Source organism: Condylura cristata, unplaced genomic scaffold, assembly GCF_000260355.1.
Source record: "Condylura cristata isolate star-nosed mole 26May11 unplaced genomic scaffold, ConCri1.0 scaffold00014, whole genome shotgun sequence".
Taxonomy (NCBI): domain Eukaryota; kingdom Metazoa; phylum Chordata; class Mammalia; order Eulipotyphla; family Talpidae; genus Condylura; species Condylura cristata.
The window spans coordinates 11,494,563-11,517,934 of record NW_004567115.1 but is presented as its reverse complement, the minus strand read 5'-3'; the positions used below and the strand labels follow the sequence as shown (position 1 = coordinate 11,517,934).

The 23,372-nt window shown below is 35.5% G+C and overlaps 1 protein-coding gene across 2 annotated transcripts in view; it reads left to right on the top strand.

Annotated features, from left to right (window-relative positions):
* The window catches only part of PPP2R3A (protein phosphatase 2, regulatory subunit B'', alpha), a 117,642-nt gene that overhangs the window by 37,263 nt on the left and 57,007 nt on the right, over positions 1–23,372 (top strand). Inside the window, exons 1-3 of one of the 2 annotated variants that reach the window (XM_004682181.2) lie at positions 10,517–10,648; positions 14,574–14,819; positions 20,314–20,417. In XM_004682181.2, the coding sequence (XP_004682238.1) occupies positions 10,517–10,648; positions 14,574–14,819; positions 20,314–20,417 (482 nt within the window). Of the gene's footprint in view, positions 1–10,516; positions 10,649–14,573; positions 14,820–20,313; positions 20,418–23,372 lie in introns of those variants that run through there. The other variant, XM_004682180.2, reaches the window with a different exon arrangement.

Genomic DNA, 23,372 nt, shown 5'->3' with positions numbered 1-23,372 from the left:
GGACATGTGTTTCTCTTTTTTGGTTGCTGAGTAATATTCCATTGTATATATGTACCACATCTTTCTAATCCAGTCATCTATTTTTGGGCATTTGGGCTGCTTCCATGTCAAAAACTCTTTTTCTTAAGCCATTTTTTTGTCCTATAAAAGTTCCTGCCTTACACTAGAATGATGTCACTCAGTTTAGTCATAAAAGCAAAGACTCCTAGAGGCAAACAGACTGATGATTTCACCTGCCCTCCCCACACCCACCACCTTCTTCCTAGCCCTGTGACCAAAAGAAAGTTACCTAATGTTAATATCGATATAGTGAAAAATATGGATCCAGATAACTTTGTGAAGCACAAGCAAGGTGAGTTATACAAAGGAGATATTTAATATAGTCATGCGTTACTTAATAACAACAGGGATATTGTTATTGTTATTTTATTGTTATACGAATGTAATTACACAAATCTTGGTGTGATATAACCTAATACATTATTGGGCTGTATGTTTCAGCCTATTTTATATAGTTCATCATTGATCACATTCATTAAGTGGCATGTGGCTGTATTAGTTTTCGTCTTCCCCAGTCATCAGTAAAGTGGTCTTTACTGCACCCCTTTCTAGACCTTGAAGTGCGTTGTGGAGTACAAAAGAAGACATGATTCTTAAAGAGCTTTAAATCTGGTTGAGGAGACAAAACTAACAACCCGAAAGAGTAGATAAGCATGTAGGAACTACTGTGAAAGTATTGTTAGTGCGGCAGGCCTTTAACGAAGATAAAGACTTGAGTTTTTCCAGAAGCTTTTACTTTACCCTGTGTCTCAAACTAATGCTTTTGTTGATATCCCAGGAAGTAAGTATTTGATGTGTGTGTGTATGTCCGTTTCCAGTAGTAGTATTTCTTTTTTATGTTATATGTCCAACATGGAATGATAAGAGGTTCTGCTCCACCTCACTCGGGGACCAAGCTTGATGGACACTTTATGTTCCTGTCCCTTTCCCCCCTCTAGAATACATGGTTGAACTTCACTAAGGTAGAGAAAGAAAGGCATGAATCTTTTAACTGCCACATACATGACACACTTGCTTCCCTTCTGCTCCAGTGATTCCAACTTAAATGCTAAGAAGCATAGGAAGTACATAAAATACTTGGTGAGAACATCTCTCCCACTTGAGTGCACTGTGCATGTCAACATGAATGAATTCAGATGTAGAGCTAAATCAGTTGTAAAATAATGAGATAAATTACTCAGAGATATGTACACTTGTGCAAAAGTATGATGGGATATACCAAACACAGTGTTGGAAGTGAGTAATACCTGGGGAAGGAAAAGAGAAAGGACAGAGAAAGAAGATCTCTATAGGCTTAGTAATGTCCATTTTGAATCTGGGTAGTAGATACTGTGTTTTGTCATTTTACATGTCATTTGTACATGTTGTATATCTTAAACATAGTTAAAATTTTTTAAAGTTGGTTGAATATTAGAGATAGCATACATATGGCCAGGTTAAAAAGTTAGGTACTATTTTAGCATTCTCATTTAGGCAGGAAAAATAAATGTACACTGTGATGAGATCACTAATTTTGTAGCTCTTTTCAACTGTGATGGTTTTAGTTACCAATAACAATAAAGTTTAAAACAGTATATACTTTAGGTTATTAAATGATATTTGCATCTAGGTTGCCTCAAACATCTCTGAGCACGTCTGTGAATTCTGTGTATCTTCCCATTCATTCATTGATTCCCCACAGAATGCTTTTTTTAGGATAATTTTTAACCTTTCAGGCAGTTGAAAAATTTTTATATGTTCTGAACATTTCAGTTAAAAGAGTGACATAACTGGAACATATAGGAAGTGGTTTTGTATAACATTGATGATGATTATCCCTGAGAAGATTTACCTGACACTATTATGTCATTAATATTTTAATGTATATTTTTAAATAATTTCTTAAGACTGTGCAGTGTTTATTTTCCACAGATAAATGAAGTTCATACCTGTATCAGAGGAGTAAAAAAGAAAATACCAGGATGATGTTGAGAAATTGAGAGAATATTAGTCTAAGTCAGGGATTAGCAGGCTGTGTTCCAGAAATGTAGCTGGTCTCCTGCCTGTGTTTGTAAGCAGTTTTACTGGAACACGACCATATCCACTCATTTATATATGGTGTGTTTTTGTTTCCCACTATTTAAGTTGAGTAGTTATGACAGATACCTTAAAGCCTGAAATATTTACTGTCTCTGACCATTTACAGAAAAAGCTTGTTGACTCCTAGTCTAGGTTACTCTTTTATGGTACAACAGCAAACAGACTCTATATATGGTTCAGTATATTTTGTAACTTGGAAACACTTAAGTACCAATAGCAAAAACTGCCAAAAGTTGGGGGACATCAGCTATGTACTAATAGAAATAGAAAAATATTCCTAAAATTTCATCATGCATACTGATCATACAAAGGCTCTGAGCTACATAGCTTTTTCTTCCTTTTCTTGCCCACTTACATCCTAGCTCTGTCTTTCAACTCAAAACAGCTTTTTTTCATCTCATGTTTTTGTCCCTATTTTTTTCCCTTTGCACTTGTATATTTTTACTTTGTTGAATTATCTTTACCATTGGTTTGTAAATGAGTATCTCTTTATAAAGCCTCTAAGTGACAGAATATAACCCTCTAGTTTCTAGAATAGCTGCAATGTATAGATGAATATGAAAATGAGTTAGAAAAAAAATGAGAGAAGGGCATATTTTGACATTGGGAGATAATGTAATTTTTCAAAATATTAGAAACTATACTGCTTTTATAAGTCACTAGTATATATCTTAGTTCTGTGTTTTATTACCATCCACAGCTGATGTTATAGTAATTTTTATTTGTTTTTAGCCTTACAAGATAATGGCTATTAGCTATTCTCAGGTTAAAATAATAAGCCCTATTCTTCCTTGAAAGTTGTGTTTTTTTTTACTTAATTATAGTAAAGCAAAGGTAGGAAAAAGTTACATTATTACTTCAATGAAAGAGTGAAGGGCTACAGAGGAGTCGCCAATGAAAGTGGAAAATTTTTAAGGTAGGCCCCTCCCTGCCTCCCACCATTGGCAAAGGGGTTAAATTTCAGCTATTACCACTGTGGCCTGAGTTTGATCTGCCAGGGAGCTGACCCACATATGCAACCGAAGACCTCTCCTGTCTCACCTGCTGCTCCCCTTAGCAGTATATGTCACTGGATCTGCTATTCTGCCCCCTACTTTGTCTCTAGTGAATCCTTTCAATCCCCGCACCTCTGGCCTAATCACAGCTCTTCTGTACAAAAATAAAAAATAAAATCTTTAAAAGAACAAGATTTTTTTTAAGCTATGCTATATATTTTTTTTTAAGATTTATTTATTTGTGCACACGGAACTGGGGTGCAGGCCAGAGGCTCAGGGGTGGTGAGAGGCTTCACCAGAGACAGAGTGGGGAGCAGAACAGGCAGACTGACAAAGTAAACTGCTGAGGGGAGCAGCGGGCAGGTCAGGAGAGGTCTGCCACACCATATGGTCACCTCCGGGGCAGGTGGGAACCGAACTCATGAGGAAGCGGCTCTAGATTCTCAGTGCTGTGCTTTAACCCGCTGCGCCACCAGGGAGGGCCTAAGCTATGCTATATTTATATCTAGTAAAACCTTAGTGTTTTTAAAAATAGCTTTACTAATTTCAATATTAAGGAGTAAAACTATTATCAAAGTATTGCCAAGTATGTACTTTAGATGACTTATTTCAATAATGTAATGATCATGTGTAGTAATACATTATTGATATGCAAAATAGAGGTTCCTAAAATGTTTAAAAATAATTCCTAAATTGCTTAAACATTCTTTGCTCCGCACCTGTACTATGCACAGCACACAATAAGAGATAAAGATAAATTAGACATGGGAAGAGTGTGTGAAGCCCACAGACTAATAGAGGTGATAAACTACTTCCTATAATGCAAAATAGAAAGAATGAACTCTATGAGAGAGAAAAAGTGAGAATGAAAGTTAGAGGAGGGAGAGATAGATGCTTACCTATGGAATTCAAGGAAGTCTTTTCTGGAAGAGTCAGAATTTGGGTCTGGATACCATTGTCTTACTCTTCAACTTATTTATAGCCCTAGCTGTTGTTATCACAGTGTTAATGATACTGAGGTAAAAGGTTTATTTCTCATAGGACCTGGACAATTCCCATTCTCTTCAAGAGAATATCAAAACATACTTCAATCCTTTCCATTTATCTTGCAAATAGAAACTTTCAGTCCCTGGTAAGAGAAACTAGATGAATATATCAAGATTACATTATTTCTTTCAAACAAGCTCTGTGTCACTGTAATCTCATAATCAATGGTGACCAAAAAAATGGTTGAACAGAATTTTCCTTCCTAGAAATATCAGCCTGTTCTGCTTATATTATTGTGAATTCCAGTAGTAGTCTTTAATACATTAATGAATTTATTGAATAAATAAATAAGTGGATAAGTAATCAAATAAAAGGATTTTTGCTTATTTGATTTGCCCTCTTGCCTGAGGGTCATCTCTTTAACTACTCTTCACTTCTCAAGGGTGGACATTAAGGTAGTTGATATTGAGGTGCCCTTCCAGAACCCCAAGATGGTGTTTCAACTAGGCTCATCTAGCTTACCCATACCACTGGCTTCTTAATTCCTCTAGCTCTTTCTTTTTTAATATAATTATATGTATTTTACAGCACTGTTTACTTCAATTGGTTAGTTCAGCAAATATAGGAAAGAGGACTATTACTTAATTTTTAAAAATATTTATTTATTATTTATGCATGCAGAACTGAGGTACAGGCCAGAGGTGCAGGGGCGGTGAAAGGATTCACCAGAGACAGAGTGGGGAGCAGAACAGGCTGACTGACAAAGTACGCTAATGAGGAGAGCAGTGGGCGGGTCAGGAGAGGTCTGCCATGTCGTGTGGGTCACCTCTGGGGCAGGGATCGAACTCATGTTGAAGTGGCTTTAACTTCTCAGTGCTATGCTTTAACCTGCTGCGCCACCAGGGAAGGCCCAAGGACTAAGACTTATTTTAAATATCTGTCGTTTCTGTTTTATGTTAAGGTTAAAAAGAAATCCTCTTAGGTTTAGTCCCTATAGAATTCTCACCACCAATTCACACACACACATACACACCCTTTCCATACCCATCCCTCACCATCACCATAGTCCCTTGTGTTCTTCCCTCCCCTGTTTGTTCCCCCTTGCTCTTTTTCCCTCCCTTACAAAATGTCTCTGTTTATAGATGCCTGTTAATTTTGTTTGAATTGTTATTGTCCCCCTAGCCCCTTATTTGTTTCCCCTGTATTCCTCCTATAAGTTAATTATGCTAGTTTTTTTTTTTCTTTTTCTTTTTTTTTTTTTTAAGATTTATTTATTTGTACATACAGAACTAGGGTACAGGCCAGAGGCTCAGGGGTGGTGAGAGGCTTCACCAGAGACAGAGTGGGGAGCAGAACAGGCAGATCAACGAAGTACACTGCTGAGGGGAGCAGCGGGCGGGTCAGGAGAGGGCTGCCACGCCATGTGGTCACCTCCGGGGCAGGCGGGAATCGAACTCATGCAGAAGTGGCTTTAGCTTCTCAGTGCAGTGCTTTAACCCACTGTGCCACCAGGGAGGGCCAATTATGCTAGTTTTTAACACCTAAAACTCTGAGTTTTGGGAAAGTCTCAATCATCTTTTCTGGCAAAAGGGGAACATCCCATTAAAGCACAGATCTTTTTACCTCATTGCAAGAAAGAACTCTCTAGTAGAGACTATAAGCATTTTGAACTCTTTTTTCACCATTGCATTCCCAGAAACTGTTGTACCTAACATTGCTGTTTTTTTAAATTAAGATGTTTGTCCTTTCTCCTTAAGGAACACCTGTATATCTCAGTGTCTTTTTTCCCATTCTTAAAAGTCCCTATCTTAATCTCCATGTATTTAGGTTGAATAAGAATGTTTCTTGCCAGTTAATTTCAGTGCTTTGGCTTTTGTTTGGATGCCCATAAAGGTCAGAGAAATCTTTGTATATGGATAGGATTTGCACTGTTACTAGAACTCCTTTTCTTCTGAACCTGGTCAGAGTAAATAAAGATCCTTTCTCGGATAATAATCTAAGTAAGATTTGATTTTCACATAAGTTAGATATTATATAGTTTAATTGTGTATGTATATTTCAGTGCAGAAAATTATGAAACTTTTTAAACTATAATAGTCTACTTTGTATAAGCTTTTTTTAAAAAATAATTCATATAAGGAAATGTATTATTAACTTCTTATGAAGTTAATTTAAAAAAGCATTTTTCTCTTTCTTGGTCTTTTCCCATGTCTTCATTAAGATTAACCGTTCATATCATTGAGGGGAAATACTTTTCCTCCACTAACTTTATAGGTGCTGATGACTTTTTGGGTTTGGTGCTGGAAATGTTTAAATAGAAATCAAGACATTCCACAATACAATAGGAAAACATTCTTCCTCCTAACTAAGTTATCACTAGATAGATTAATAAAAGTGAAGTGATCTGGCCAGTGACAAATATGAATGAGTTCAATTCTTATTTACCCCTCTACCTATAATGCTCTCTAAGGTCAGGTCCTCTTGCATCTCCATATTTTCTAAAATCATAGCAGTTATGTCCCTATCTGTTTTCAAGAGAACATTATAGAGATATAAATATTGATGTAGAAAGATAAGATAGATGATTAATAATGTAAAAAAAGCAAAAAAAATAGGTAGCAAAACAGATACACTAAAGTGACCTCTTAAATTAATATGTTTGTGTGTGCACCGAAAAATATGAGCTAAATGACTCCAAATTATGCATCTTCCTCTGGAAGTCAAACATGATTCTCAGATATCCAAGTCTACTGATGTAAGTCTAGCCCCCCAGCCTCTTTAGTTGATTGTTCACTGGTGAAATTTCCTGTCATCAAACTTTTCTAAACATTCTTGACCTTCTTATTCTAATGAAAACCATCTCCTCCTAAAGATACTAAACACATAAAATGGTGGATTTTTTTCTTTCTCACTGCATTACCTGGATCTGCAGGACAATAAAGTTCTTGCTTTCATTTCTGCTTCCAACTAACCTATTGTTTTGTTCCCTGAAACAACCCCACTCCCAACTTTGAACTAATTTCATCAGATACTCAAACCTTACCCATCCTGATTGCAGTCATTTATCTTGCCAATATCTCTTATTTCATCTAGATTTTAACTCCTGGGCCTGTGACACTCCAGTAGTACTATTTTTACTACAATTCTTGTAAGTTTTAGTGGGTGAGGCATCTGATACAAGAGTTTCTCAGTCCCTTGATCTCCTCCACCTAATTTTCCTCAGCCTTTCTTAAACTACTCATACTCTGACTCAGTGATTTTTAAAGTATGGTTCCCAAGGAACAGCTCTAGCATCACCTGTCAGTTTGATAGAAATGCATATTCTCAGACTCCAACCCAGACCTTCTAAACTGTATCCCTGGAAAAGAGGCGTAGCCATCTATGTTTTAACAAGCTCTTCAAGTAATTCCAATGCACAACCTGTTTGAAAACCACTGTCATAGTTCACTTCCCTAAATAAAATCTCCAGCCTGGATTCAATTATGTTCTCTTTTATTCTAAGTTTTCATTTGTACAGTTGAACTTAATTGGAAAAGATCACAGAATCATACTGAGTTGTCTTGTTTTAAAGTCATTATCACTAACACCACCAGTAGGTCTTTAGTTCACCCTGCATTTCTCTGTACCTCACTTTCTCATTCCACAAGTGATGCTTTCATACTTTCTTCTCTGACTTTTCACATCTAACATCCTCACCCTCAACTAATGACTTTGTTTTCTGTTTTACTGAGAAAACAAGCAATCAGATGAACCCTTAAGCCACTTGCCTATTCATGTCGGTTCTATACACCCCCGCTTTCCCTTCTAATGCTATAGTGAATGGTCTGGACACTGTTTACATCTCATCACTGTTTGTTTGCCCTAGATCTCCTCTCCCATAAACTTAGGGACCTTCATTAACCCTTTTCTTTCCCATGGCAACCTTTATTGTATCATTCCATTACAGATAAACATGCTACAGTTTTCCCATTGAACAAAACAAAATCCTTTCTACAATATACTGTATACTATAATATGTGTATCTTAAATTCTAATTCAAAACATTAATGTACTCAGATCTTTTGATATAGAGCACAAACTTTTCTTTGAGAATGATCTGTGTTGTCTTTGGGATTGGAGTTCATGACCTCTTTCTTTAATAAATCATACTCAGTACTCTGTTGACTGATATCCAGTTTCAGTTTCTTTAAAGTGGAGAAGAAACTTGAGTAGTGAAACAACTGAGATATCTAAATAACCTTCTAGATTTTAATGATTTTTTTTCTTTATCTCACCCACACCTAACTTTACAGCAAAATTATTTTCATAGTAGTTTGCCTTTACTGAATCTTTACAGACCATTCAACTAAGCCTTTTTTTTTTCAACTTTAGGAATTTTAGAAACAGCAACTTTTTTTTTCTTCCCCACATGCATATTTCATCAGTTTATATAATATTCATTGAGTTAAATAATTATTATTTACAGCCAGCATAAACAAATGGGGACAAACACAACTAGTTCCTAGGAAGCATACAGTTCAAGTACTAATCTAAAAAATATAAGGGTATAATATAAACTACACTAACAGCAGTTAATCAGTATGTCCAAGACATTGGATGCTCTTTTTAACAGAAGAAATTGAGAACATTGGTTAATCCAGAAAGTTTATCAAGTGAAAAAGCAATTCTATAGTATTTCATTAAGAGGCCTAAAGTCAGTAAGGGACCTTAAATAAGGCTTCATGAGACAGATAAAATTAGATTTTGAAGGATTGTCAAGAGTGTATAAAATTTGAGAAGTAACATTTTCAGGAAGGGGTGAAAAGTCATACCCTGAACCATGGATTGGTGTTGGGAAGGAGGTGGAGGATCAGGGGTACGGGGGAATAACTTAAGTTGTGATTTAATAGAAAAAGTATTAATCATAAGTATAGACCTGGCTGCCTACATAACATACTTTTTTAATGTTTTACTTTGGAGGAAAAGAGTATTCTAGGCAAGAGAATAAGGAAAACTAGCCTAGAGTTAACAACATGTAAACCCACTAAGAAAAAATTGGGTTAAGTCAAAGGGCCTATACTGAAGCATTGGACCAGTGACTCCTATTGTAATTTTCCTTTAACCATATTATATATTGAAAGCTCTTAGGTAAGATTTTAATATGAGTGAAGAATTGCACAGTTCAAAGGGAAAAAATTTTGAAAAAAACAGGTTAAACATGCAAACCCAAATGTACATGTGTAGTATCAGAAAACCTTGAAAGGAAATTAAGAAAAAACTTAATTAAATTGTAGGAAATAATGGGAAACAAAGAATTTTAATTCCCACTAAATTAAGAGAATTAGCTATCTGATTTGAGGGTATTTTGGTACTATTTGGCTAATTTTTTTTAGAAGTAGGAAATAAACACTGATTGAAAATAAATATTGATGCCTAAATGTTAGACTTCAGAGTACTTGATAATTCACTTGTAAATAACAAAATGTTCTTTAATCTGATATTTCTTAGAATCTCTTTGAAAAAAGCCTCATAAACTCAAAATGTATTTTGTCATTGTTTAAATAACATGGTCTTTTGTATCTTTTGATTCTTTTGTATCGGCTTTTTACTGAACAGTTACTCCCCTTTCTTAATCAATACTTTGTAAATTTATTACAAATCACTCCCAGAAAGTTTGTTTGGTAACTGAAGGTAGTCTTTTCAAAAAAATTAAATTTACTTCATTTTAAAATGTAAGATCAACAAATTTTTTGTGTTAATATTATGAGGGTGAATATTTGCGTTTCTCCATATTTTGACCTCCAATTCAAATACCAAGATGGTTTTGAACATTTTCTTCCATTCGAATAAGAAATGAAAAGCTATTCTTAGCCTTAGTTTCATGTCTGAAGTGCTTCTTGTTCTGTTTGTTTTTGTTTTTTGTAAAATATTAAGTAACAAAATCACAAGTACTCTTTCTTTTAGCTTGTGTAGAAACCATCTTATGTGGACTGGCATCTCACATACTCTAAGCTTAAGAAGTTAGTATTATCTGAGAAGTTGCTATTTTTAAATTCATTTGTAATGTTTCTAACTTTGGTATTCAGCTAGTGGATGCTTCCTTTCCCAGAAGGCTCTGTATCTGTGCAGGCCAATTTGTAGTTACCTACAAGGAGCAAACAGGCCCATTGCAGGTCGTGTTTCTAACTTGAAAATTATGAGCAGGTATTGGGAGCCACAAGCTGTAATTGAGAACCAGCTGCATGTCAGTACAAGCATGGATTGTGGTCTCTGGAGGCTGGGAGAACACAATGCTTGAACTTAATTTCTTTGGGAAATAAGAAAGAAAAAAATACTTTTCTACCTAACAAGATCGACAACTTATAAATATCTTCAGAAGTGTACCGGACAGTTCTAAGTAAATCCACTTTTCAGAGATGATGATCAAGGAAACATCTCTACGAAGGGACCCGGATTTAAGGGGAGAGTTAGCTTTCCTAGCAAGGGGCTGTGATTTTGTTCTCCCATCAAGGTTTAAGAAGAGACTGAAGTCATTTCAGCAGACACAGGTTTGAAACTTAGATGTCTCTTTAAAATACTTTTTACTAATAAAACCACCCAGTGGAACTAACTTAAAAGTAATTTTATAGTTCATTTATATTAGATCAAGGAATTAATCTGTGTTGTCTAGTGTTGTCTATTTAACTACTTGCAGAAAGCTATTTGTAGAGAGATTCCAACAGGTTTAAAAATAGTCCTGGAACTAGAGTACAGTACTCATTGTAGAAAGTGAATCCAGCTTTAGAGACATTCAATACAACTCAACAAATACTTTTCAGTTTAGCAAGGAGAGTAATAGAATTTTATTAGAAATGTCTTTGAGAAACTGGAATTTCTGTGTTTAGAAGCATTATTTGTACTCTGAATAGAATATATTAACATACATGCATCTATAATAAATTTTTTGATAAGAATATTAAGCTTGATTTTTTTAGAGGAAGAACTATTTTTATATGTAGACAACTGTATATGTGTGTATTATAATATATGTAGGTAATGAAGAATGATATTTACTTCTGAACTGTGAAAAAGTATCCTTCAACAAGCTGTAAGACTGACTCATTTCTGCCTGCAGGATTATTTTGCAGAGAGTCTCCATACTACTTGCTTTAGGCCCAGTGTCTCAGCAAATTTAAATTTTCTGGTATTAAGTACAATGTAAATCAAAGGCCATGTTAAATCAAGGGCCATGTAAATGATGACCATCTGCAATCCAGCAAAAAAAAAAAAAAAAAAAAAAAAAAAGTTGCATGGTTATTCTTACCCAAGTAATTTAAAATTATTTGAATGGACCATGTGAAATTGCTTTAAAAAAAAAGTTCAAAGTCGTTAAATATTGGAACTGCTACAGTGACATATAGTATGTGATGCTAATTAGAATGAATGTCTCAACATTATGTTTATAGGGAAAAACAAACAGAATTGAGATACATCACTGAGCTAATTTTGTTCAAATGCTTTCCTAAATTTGAATTAAATTGATATTCCCAAAAGTTTTAAATAAATTATTTTTCTTTAAATATTAACAAAGGCCCTCCCTGGTAGAGCAACAGGTTAAAGCACAGAACTCTGAAACTGGCCTCAGCTACTTCAGTGCGAGTTTGATCCCCAGCCTACCCCAGAAGTGATCCATATGGCACAGCAGACTAATCCTGACCCACATGCTGCTCCCCTCAGCAGTGTACTTTGTCAATCTGCCTGTTCTGCTCCCCACTCTGACGCTGGTGAATCCTGTCCCCAACCCTGCGCCCCTGGCCTGTACCCTAATTCTGTATACATAAATAAATAATATCTTTACAAATAAATAAATGTTAACAATTGCTTAATTAAATCAGGAATTAACCAGTGAATTAATAGATACACACCTAGCAGTGGACTTGCTCCATGTTAAGCAGTACACTAGGGAAAGTACAAATATATAGTCAAATCTTTTCCTATTCAGATAAAAACCTTTACAGGTAGCCAGGTTTTTTTCTGAATGTCTCTTAACGTGGAAAGTATTTAAGGCCTTGCTCTAAAACTTCTCTATTCACTAGACTGTTGGGTTTTATCCCCCTGACACCAGTAGTCTTTATTCTGTGGTCATAAACTGCCTTGAAGTTATCCATGTTACTGCACTGTTCACGTATGGGAAACATTTTGAGAAACAATAAAAGTTTATTGATTGTTCTCATAAATATCTTTCAGCATAAAATAGCAAAAAAGAAATGACACTATTATCAGTGACCTAGGTAAAGCCTATGAAGAAATATATATCTTATCTCAAAGATTCAAGAACAATTTCTGCTGTTATTAATTCATGCTCATGTAATAATGCTTGCAAATTTAGCATCAAGGCAAAGAAACATTTACTTAGAATAAATTCTCAATTTGTTAAATCAAAAATTGTAAACTTTAAATTGCTGTATAAGTGCAAATCATGTGATCTGAAGAACTACTATTAGTTACAGTTAATTAAGAACCCCACCTTTTCACCTGATGACTCACTTTCTTAAGTAAGGACATATCCGTGCTGGTGCTGTTGTGAAACTTTTACCTAGATATATGCTATAATTTACTTTTATCTTCTCAACAATCTCCCAGTAAATAGGGGTTATAATCTGTTTTATGACTTAAAGTCTAAAAGGCTAAGTGACTTTTCTGAGGTCATTGAGCTAGTAAGTCACCACTGTTTTCTATTAGGTCTTTTTATTTATAATTCAGAAGATAATTAGACTCTATGTGTGATATTCTTACTCTACAGCAAAGGTGTGGTGTGACCACTGACCTTCGTATCCCCAATAGTAATTACTATATGAACAGACAACATTCTGTGTATGAATATTAGTTATTAATACATGAAAAATGAACCATGGGTATGTAAAAGTAGATTAAATCAATTTCATCATATGCGTATGTTAGTGAAGGTTAATCCTCCTATAATACTCATGCTTTTTCAAAGTTAGCTAAAAATTATATTCTTAACTTAAAGATCATATTATAAGCCTGTTGCCAGAAGTAAATGATATTCAGATCTATTTCTTACATATAAATCATTGTTCATTTTGCATTAGCATAATTTAAGGGAGAAGAACATTCAAGTAATACTTGGTGTTCATGAATTTAAAATAAACTTAAATTTACTTTAAATTTAGTAGTCATGTCCATTTTACACACTTTATGTAGTACACTGCCATGATCATAAGTATTGATAGATAATTTGCTCAAAAGAGAAATTAAAGCAAAATCATATTGCATCTTTTTTGTTTTTTCTGGTAAGAACTTCAGAATTAAATTTAGTATTCATAGGTAAAATTAACTCCTACCTGAATGTTAGTGTATCTGCCTTCCCAATTCTGTAAATCATGGAAAATCTTAATTTTCCCACTGTTCCCTTTTAAAAGAAAAAAGGATTTTTTTTATTTATGCATACAGAACTGGGGTACAGGCCAGAGGCACAGGAACAGTGAGAGGATTCACCACAGACAGAGCAGGAAGCAGAAACAGACAGATTGACAAAGTACACTGCTGAGGGGAGCAGCATGTGGATCAGGATTGGTCTGCCATGCCATGAGGATCACTTCCCTGGCCGGGGATCGAACTCATGCTAAAGCAGCTGCAGCTAGCTTCATTGTGCTGTGCTTAACTCATTGCACCACCAGGGAGGGTCTTGTTAACCCTTTTTTATTCTGTCCTTGCTTATGCCTTTTTGGGATACACAGGATTAAATCCTTTTTGGAAAAAAAAATGCTATAAATGACTTAATAACTGTAAAGGGAGTTTGACTGTGATGAAATTAATGACCAATGACCTTGCTTATTAGAACATACCAAAAATGAGAGAAATGTTTATCATGGGGGAAAATGGCATGTCTCTAGGGTAAATAAATCTGGTAGACATTCCCAAGCTAAAATGCGTTGTTATGAACAAAGACTATCTGCATCAGGGAAGCAGTGATTCTATCTAGACAAAGTCAAACTAGAGAAGAAAATGAAAGGAGCCTCTCACTTTCTTTCCCCAACCCCAAATGCATTTTAGATCTACATGTTTAAAAAAAATCATTCTGTCTGCTTCTGGAAGGATAGGTACAGACAGATTGACAGAAAGACTAAAAACAGTCTCCAACTTCAACAGACTAAGGTCCTTAATATATTATTAACATGTAAACCAGCATTTAACAATGTTAAATGCTGAGGGGAAATTTACTGCAGAATTTTTAAGCATCAGTCTCTGCAAACTAAGGTACTGATAGAATTAAAGTATTTATTTAGTGAGAGGATAAACATTTTCTAGAAGTATACTTATCATAGCCTACAGTAGAATAAGCTCTTGATCTCTACTGTCTCTAATTGTGGTTTCTTGCACTTCTACTCAGCTTTCTATTATGTGCAAGAACTTACGAAAAATTTATACTGTTCAGAATTGTTGTGTCTCATAATTGTGTATTCTTTCCAGATTCAAAATAAGCCTGGAACACCGCTTCCACCCACTGTTCCAAGTAAAACCCGACCTGTCTCCCCTGTTCGTCACGTGAATAATGTCAGTACACCATTGTCGAAAAACATTCCACAGTTCTACTTTCCTGAAGGACTCCCAGATATCTGCAGTAACCATGAACAGACTCTTAGCAGAATTGAAGCTGCTTTCATGGATATTGAAGGTCAAAAAGCAGACATTTATGAAATGGGAAAAATTGCAAAGGTAACATAACTACTGAATATATAATCTTCCTTTCTTTAGCAATCCTAATCTTTCTTCGCTATCTCTTTACTGTTTCTTAAAATACACCATTTTTTCCGTGTTGAAAAATGTATTTGATACTGATATATTTTTAGCTATCGTTCTATTTCATAGAACTCTTTAAGTTTGGGGAAAAAAATTTGTGGTCTAACAGCCCAATCTCCCATTTGATATAGAAAGTCCATCCTTGACATCACTGCTTGAATGTACATTCATTCTCTGCTTGAATGCTGTTAGTGACTGTATTCATTTAGTGTGGATAAGTGGCACGTGCCATCTTTAAATAACAAGCAATGTTAGGAGAATTTTCTTTGTGTTGAATACAAATCTCTTTTTTTGTTCTTACCTATTGATCCTATGTAGTTCTTTGCACTGAAGTCAGACCAGGGACCATTAGGCCACCGGAATACTGTAATTCAACTCAGAAATAAATGGATTTGTCACTAGGAAGCACATCTTTGATACTTTACAATATTCATTGTAAGAGCTTGAAAACTACTGATTTTCAGGATAAAACTCAAACTGCTATTCCTGGCAGCCTGTCATGGGTACAGGTATATGTATGTATTTGGTCACTCATTTGCCCTCCCACAGGTACATGTACGTGTTTGGTCACTCATAGTTCTCCTCTACATTATGGCTTCCAGGTCCTGCCAACCCCCACATCACCAAGCCTATAAAACCTAAATTCCATCATATATTTAGAAAAGTACCTGAGCTCTCAGTCCAGTCATGCGTTGTCCTTCCTCTAATCTCATATTTGTTGCTGTTGAATGATTTGAGAGTAGAGTGATTTTAAAGAAAATAAAAAGGAATTCCTTTTTTTATTCTCTCTTTTCACCCTTCCCCATCATAGAACTTGTTGATTCCTTAGATGTTCTGATAACTTTCATTCCAGAAATAGGAACTTACCTGTTTATACTCTGCATTATATATGAAGAAATTCAGTCCTGCAAGTTCTTAAGTCACAGAACTAGTTCATGTCAGGAAATACACCTTCTGAGTGTTGTCACCATGCTCTTTTCTACCATGTGTTATCTCCTCTGAACAATGGGTACATACCATAGCTAACTGCTGATGTGTATCTGCCCAAACAATTTATATATTCTTTCAGCACATTGGCATTTTCTTGCCCAAATCTTTTATAGATGAATATTATGTGAACCAAGATGATAAATTAAATGGACTTGAACTCTGAATCTAAATTCAGATTTGCAAAGGTGAATGAAATCTGCATTTGGTGATAAAAGGCAAACGTGCCAAATAGAGTGTTTCCAGATTATAGAACTGGTAATTCCTCAGAGCTGTATTGGGCTCATTAAGTGATTAGTGCCTCACTGTCACAGATCTGCATCCTGCGCCTTGTTAAATACAGGATTGGATCTTCCTCCTCTGAATTCTCCTAACTCCTCCCCTAACTGAAGAGACTGTTGTCCTTGAACCTTTCTATCACCCTGCTTCTACCCTCCTGTTCTAGCCCTCCCATTTCTGTGTCATTGGTAGTCCTGCCCTGGTCCACACTTCACTGGCCTGGCACTCAGTGGATTCAGTGAGAAAAGAGCAGAAAGACTAAGACTTGAAAGACATTCAAGGGAATGTGGGAAAATTTGTAGTCAAAGCATATAAGAAGGTTATGTTTGCTGGATATAGTGAGGATCACTTTGTATACAGCATCAGGATAAACTGCCAGTGTTGAAGCTGATAACATAGAGACGTATAAAAAGAAAATCTGCCATATTAATAGTCATTTACATACCAGTTTACTGTTTTATACCTAGTCATGATGGGACTTAGTAGCCGGTTTACTTAGACATACATACATACATACACACACACACACACACACACACACACACACACACATATATATACACACACATATTTATACACATGTATACATATATATTTGTAGTCATATTTATATTTATGTATATCTCTGTTTAATTTGTCTGAATTGACCCTGACTTAAGTTCTGTTGGCATCTGATGGATGCCAAACATTTGTTGGACCTTAGACCTTAGTTGTCAATTCATATAGCAAGATAAATCGCTCACCTTTTAAAAAAATTAAAGCTGGCATTTCATATAAACCTAAGATTATGTATAATGACCTCAGAAAATATCATAGTGTATTGGGTTGTTCTGCTTTGGATTTCTGTATCAGTTCATTCTATTTTGAATTTTTTTTTCTCCTTATTCTTAAAGCCATTTATTTTAAAAATTTATTTAATATTGTCTCCAGTTGGCTATGGCAGTCTACTAGTACCCACTAAGTAACCCTTATTTTCAACTATTCTTACTATGTAGTCTTTCTTGCCCCTAGGCAGTGAACTCTGTACATGCAAAGCTTGCACTTTGTGTACTTGTATACTATACCAATAGTTTGGCATAGGAAAAGGGCAAGAAAGACCATGTTTGAAAGGGTGATGATTACAGAAGTTGTTGGAGCAATTAGTAAACATGTTTATGGATTACTGTAGTATAACACTATCTGGAAGTCCCGCTTGCATTTGCAGTCTTCTCCCAGTGATTCTTAAGTGTTGATGTAGATACTTGGATTCATATCTTAAATGTGAAGAAAGCTTAATGTTTATGAAATCAGCACTTAGCATCATCTTAACCCATCATTTATGTAGCCTCTAAATGTAGCCTTTCTGTACCTCAATTTCTTTGTCTGCAGAAAGGGATAAAATACCTACCCACTGCTGCATGAGGAGCATGTAAGGACCAAATGAAATCACAGATGTGAGACATTTTTTTAAAGACTTTTACATGAGCAGTCATCTCCACCTTTGTGTATCATTAGACAACCTTGCTTTTGGTTGTTTACATTACCAAGCCATTCTTAGATCAAATTATAAGTGGTCATCAAGGTTTCTTTGCTCCAACGACTTTGACAATCATACACTAACTCTTGCCTCTTCCTCTAAACCTGTTTCCTAAGCACATTTTCTGTATCTCTCTGACTATGGCCATTTGTCCATTCTCTTCCTTTGTAAAAAGTCTTAATGCTGACTTGCTCTCACCACAGTTTTAAAATTCTATTCTGTTGCCTTCAGATTAATATTCACATTTTTTTTTTAGATTCTTAGTCATCTCACTCCCTTTATCTTTATTTTTTTTTAAGATTTATTTATTTATTCATACAGAACTGGAGTACAGGCCAGAGATGCAGAGGGTGAGAGGATTCACCAGAGACAGAGTGGGGTGCAGAACAGGCAGATCTACAAAGTACACTGCTGAGAGGAGCAGCGAGCGGTCAGGAGAGGTCTGCCACGCCATGTGGTCACCTCCGGGGCAGGTGGGGAATCGAACTCATGCGGAAGTGGTTTAAGCTTCTTTGTGCTGTGCTTTAACCCGCTGAGCCACCAGGGAGGGCCCCTTTTATCTTTATTTTTAAGATGTCAGATATCAGCCAGTCATATGTATACATATATTCATTTATTTATTTATATAAATGAATAAATAATTGAAGTATAATATCTGTATAATATCTGTACCCTTACCATTTTTGGCATGTTCTCCAAGAGCCTAATGTCCTCATACTGCCTAACAGTCAGTACTCAGTGAATCCCTCTGAGAAAACTAGGTCATCCCTTCCCAATCTCCTTCAAAACATAGCCATTCTGTACCTTATCTCTTAAGATTTTGCCTTTGGATAAAAATTTGTTAAGTGTTAATCTCTCAGTGACTCCCTACTTAACAAGTATGTTAACAGGAATTACACATGTTAAAAGTCTTCTGAAGGAGAGACCAATAACTCAAGGGAATGCAAATTTAACAGTGAAAGTAGGCCCAAGGGAGGTAATAAGTACATTGCCTTTGGAAGTGTTTTTGCTGAGGCTAGTTGAGAAACACAATTCCAGATCCCTTCCAGTTCTGAAACACCCAAGAGTGGCTAAAGGTGGGAGTTTCAAGCACTTTGGCAAGCCAGTTCTGATCTCTTCTAGTATATTCTTTCTCTGTGGCTCTAGCCTATCTCCATAATACAGACTATCCTTTCAGCTTTCTCAACAGTTGCCAATAGCCTGTCACATCTAAGAGCATTTCCTTGGCAAATCACCATTCTTCATGAAAAGAAAGATTGGAATAGGGGAAAGTGACTTAATAGTCTACCAACAAAAGTATGTTAATTGTTGAACATTGGCAGTCATAACTTACACCATAAACAAAATCCATTTTGGTTGCTAAACAACACCTTTTCCTCATTCTTGACCTCAGTGCAAGTATTTGACCTCTAAACTTAAGAACTCTTAAATTCCACCCTGCTTGCAGAGCATGCTTCAGTGGCCTTGAAGGGAACTGCCTTTATTTCAGCCATAGTTACCTCTTTTGGTTTGACGCTTACTTGCCAGATACTTCTCTCTAAGCATGGGCCAACCAGGTAAACTTGAGTAGTTTGTCAAAGTAACTAATCTCAGAGGAGGTCTTCCTCATCAAGCAGGCTTCATTTCAGGACCAGCTTCATCTGAGGCTTCATTTCAGGACCAGCTTCATCTGTACCTAATGTGGACTCACTTCTAGACAGCTTGTAAAGGAGAAGCCTCCCTTATCTAATATGACAAAATATGACTCTTTAAAGAGTTCCAGATATGGTACTGTTTTTACAGCTACGTACAAAATTGGGAGCATTAGGAGATTGTTTCTCTGCTAATATTTAGATATTATTAGAAGAATCTTCTCTCTAGGAAAAAAGCAGGTAAATATCGTAAATAAATACTCTAAGAGTATAAGAATATCTTTTTCATTGAAATAAGCTTTTTAGTGTAGGGATGAAAAATAAATACCTTTTAGAATATTTTAGTTATTTTTATGTTCATTCCCAGTTTCTTCCTTAAGGATTTTATAATGGATAGTCATGAATTTTCTGACAACGCAATAAATAAATGGTAACATTTTCATTTTTACCTTTAATATTTTACCTGAATTGTAACCATTTAAATAGATTTAATAGCTATTTCCTTTAACATTTAAGCTTTTCTGTTTCTTCTTAAATCTGAGGTTTAATTAAATAATCAGCAAAGAAGAGAAAGGGAAATAGTTGGTAATTATAAGCGACATGTGATCAAGTAATAAAGGTGATTGTCTTTCTGCTGAATGAAACAAGGGCACATACAACCACATTATTCAGTTTCTTTTTCATTTTTTCTAAAAGGTAAAATATAAGTGATTAGTAATGTTAGGAAGGGAGATTCATTGCTTTCACTATCAGGATAGAGAAAAGAAACATCACTATAAATGAACTTGGAGACAGTAAATGGATTTTCATTTCCATCATTAAACATGTAATCTTCTTATTTTGTTCACCCTATGTCTCTGAATCTACACTAACTGATATATTCTCCTCTGCTCTAGTTTGTTATGATGTGACAAGTAAAAGCCACAAAGGCCCTTTCTTTGGCATGTCATCTCTTTCCTAGCCCATGGCTTAACATTTATTTGTGTTTCATTTGCAGGTCTGTGGCTGTCCTCTCTATTGGAAAGCCCCCATGTTCAGGGCTGCAGGGGGAGAAAGCACAGGATTTGTGTCAGCACAGTCCTTCATTGCCATGTGGAGAAAGTAAGTATTTAAATAGATTCCCCGGAGGCAAAGAATTATATGGTCTTTATGCAATGCTTTATAAAAGTCACACTTTTGTTGGGAGGAAAGGATGTCCTGAATGAACTCCACAAACAAGTTTTACAGACTCTACCCTCACCGCAATCCAAAGTGAGCAGACACTAAAGACTACAAATCCCTAAATGTTATCACTACTGCAGGGAGGATGTTGGGATATGTGAGTCTTGGGGTCTTTTATTTTATGCCAGTTTTCAGTGTGCTGTAGGGGTCCCAGCTCAGTGGAACTGGTAGCACACATTTACCAATTTATCTCTCTTTCTTTCTCCTTGAATCATTGCTTTCTTCATTTCCCTTTTTTTTTGTAAGTAAACCCTTTATTAACATTTTTGTGCTTGCCTGCGTGTTTCATTACAAGTCCCTTTTAAGCAGCGTTTCCGTAGTGTAGTGGTTATCATGTTTACCTCACAAGTCCTTTTAAGCACATGGGTGTGGACCCACAGTCAGGCAACCCGTTTCACATGGGGTTGCCCTGTAACACCTTGACTCATTTATTAATTTCCCCTTTACTCTAGTGTTTCAGTAAGTAAAATTCAGTGATTACACCCACTCACAACTTCTTTCCATTAGCTTTTCGCTTGCATCTTGGCAAAATAGATCTTCAAAAATTTCTCTTTAATAACTATCACTTTCTTATTTTGCTTGTTAAATTTAGGTCTGAGAGTTTAGTTTCAGTAATAGTGACATAAAGGTTAAAATTTTCTATGGGCAGCAGACCTCATGGGTCACATAAATATATACCTTCTGTTCTAAATGATTCCACCTAGAATTATAGACAGTTGATTTATTAAAAATAATGGATGTTTATCATTATTTTTTGAAAGCTCCAGTTGAGCTTGATTTGAAAGTAGGAATGATACCTTTGTGAAGAGACTACTATACTTTAACATTCTGACAAGTGTTCTTGAACTCAAACCCAGCTTTCTTCTTTCTTTTCTTTTTTTCTCCCTTTTTTCTTCTTTAGGAGTTATTACTTAATGAATTTGTTTCTTCTATCTTTTTTTAACTGATTAATCTTCTTTACATATGTTCTTCTCATCTTTTCTGGGGTAGATACCCTTCCTGACAAACTATTAGGAAAATAAAATTTACTTATCTACATTATTTAAAATCAACATCTAGTAGCAGCAAAATATAGTTTACAGATTCCTTCTAATTCCTTTATGGTACTTAAACTCCTTTTTAAAGTATGATGCTTAAGAACATAATAGATGATTTATAAATATATTCCTTTTTTTTACAAGTGTAGCAACAAATTACATAAGGTTATTTATGTATTGCATTAGAACTAAAATGATCAGAATTTAGGACTCTCCTAACTAATAGACTTCTTTTAAAGAATCTCAACAAAGCTCAAAGTTATAAATTCTTCATATTTTCCAGATGTATTTTAGTCATTTTGTTATAGTGACAGTTGTTAGTTGTCAAAAACCAAGAGCTAAAAGGGCCCTTGAAGAATTATTCCTCAACACTATTAGGGTGACTCTCCAAAGTCTGTCTGTGGTCAGCATTCCATTCCAAATACAAATCTTAAACACATATCAAAGAAATATCTTTAAAAAAAAAAAAAAGTGTGTGTAAACAGTCATAAAAGTAAGAAATTTCCTTGAAGACTAGAAATAGAAGAGGAAAAAAGAGACTGAATAACGGGAATAAGCCAGCAAGGGAATTAGCTTTTGCCTTTAGAGTATTTAATCAACTGTATTTCTGGCATCCTAGAACCTAAGGAAAGGAAATAAGCCACTGGGCTTGAGCAGTCCTGTTGTCTATTATTAATTATTACTATTATTACTTTAATTCAGCCTATAATAGCAGTGAAATTCAATTTGAAATGTGAAGATGATATAGCTTTCATTCACTTAGTTTCTTTTAAGTGCCAGGTCCTGAGAAGATCTCAGTTGGAGTATAAAGCAGTAAAAATAATAGGGGTATTGCACAGCTCTTCTGGGGTATCTTTAGTCATCCAGTTGAGCATTATTGGCAAAAATCATCTTAATAGTTTGGAAGTGCTGCAAGAAGTAAGTTAAGATTGTTTCAGAGAAAATTTCAAAAAGCTAGAAGATTGAAAAAAGGAAATACCCTATTCTGTGAAAGAGTAAAACCCGAGGGAAGAGCTATATATAGCTGCTTATTTTCTATTATTTTGAATATTCTAGGAACAAGCATTTGTGAACCTGAGAGCTGATTATACCAAAAGAAAGTTAGTATCCAGTTTGATTTACCTACAACTATAACTGCATAATAGTAAGAAGAGTAATAGGCAGTTATTTTGTTTAAGACCGTGTGTCATTGGGAAAGGATAGATATTTATGTTTGTGGATAGCAGCAACCACAACAGCTTTCTTCCTTTATCGAGAGTAACCATGTTAATTTTATCTCATTTTGTTATAGTGACAGGTGTTAGTTGTCAAAAACCAAGAACTAAAAGGGCCCTTGAAGAATTATTCCTCAACACCATTAGGATGACCCTCCAAAGTCTGCCTGTAGTCAGCATTCCATGGCAAATAAAAAACTTAAACATATAAATCAAAGAAATATCTTTGTTGTTGTTGTTAAGATTTATTTGTTTGTACATACAGAACTGGGGTACAGGCCAGAGATGCGGAGGGTGAGAGGCTTCACCAGAGACAGAGCAGGGAGCAGAACAGGCAGATCGTCGAAGTGCACTGCTGAGGGGAGCAGCGGGCCTGTCAGGAGAGGTCTGCCACTCCATGTGGATCTCCTCCAGGGATCGAACTCATGCAGAAGTGGCTTAAGCTAATTAGTGCTGTGCTTTAACCCATTGCGCCACCAGGGAGGGCCCTCAAAGAAATATCTTTAAAAAAAAAAAGAAGTGTGTGTAAACAGTCATAAGAGATTTCCTTGAAGACTAGAAATACAAGAGGAAACAGACCTTTC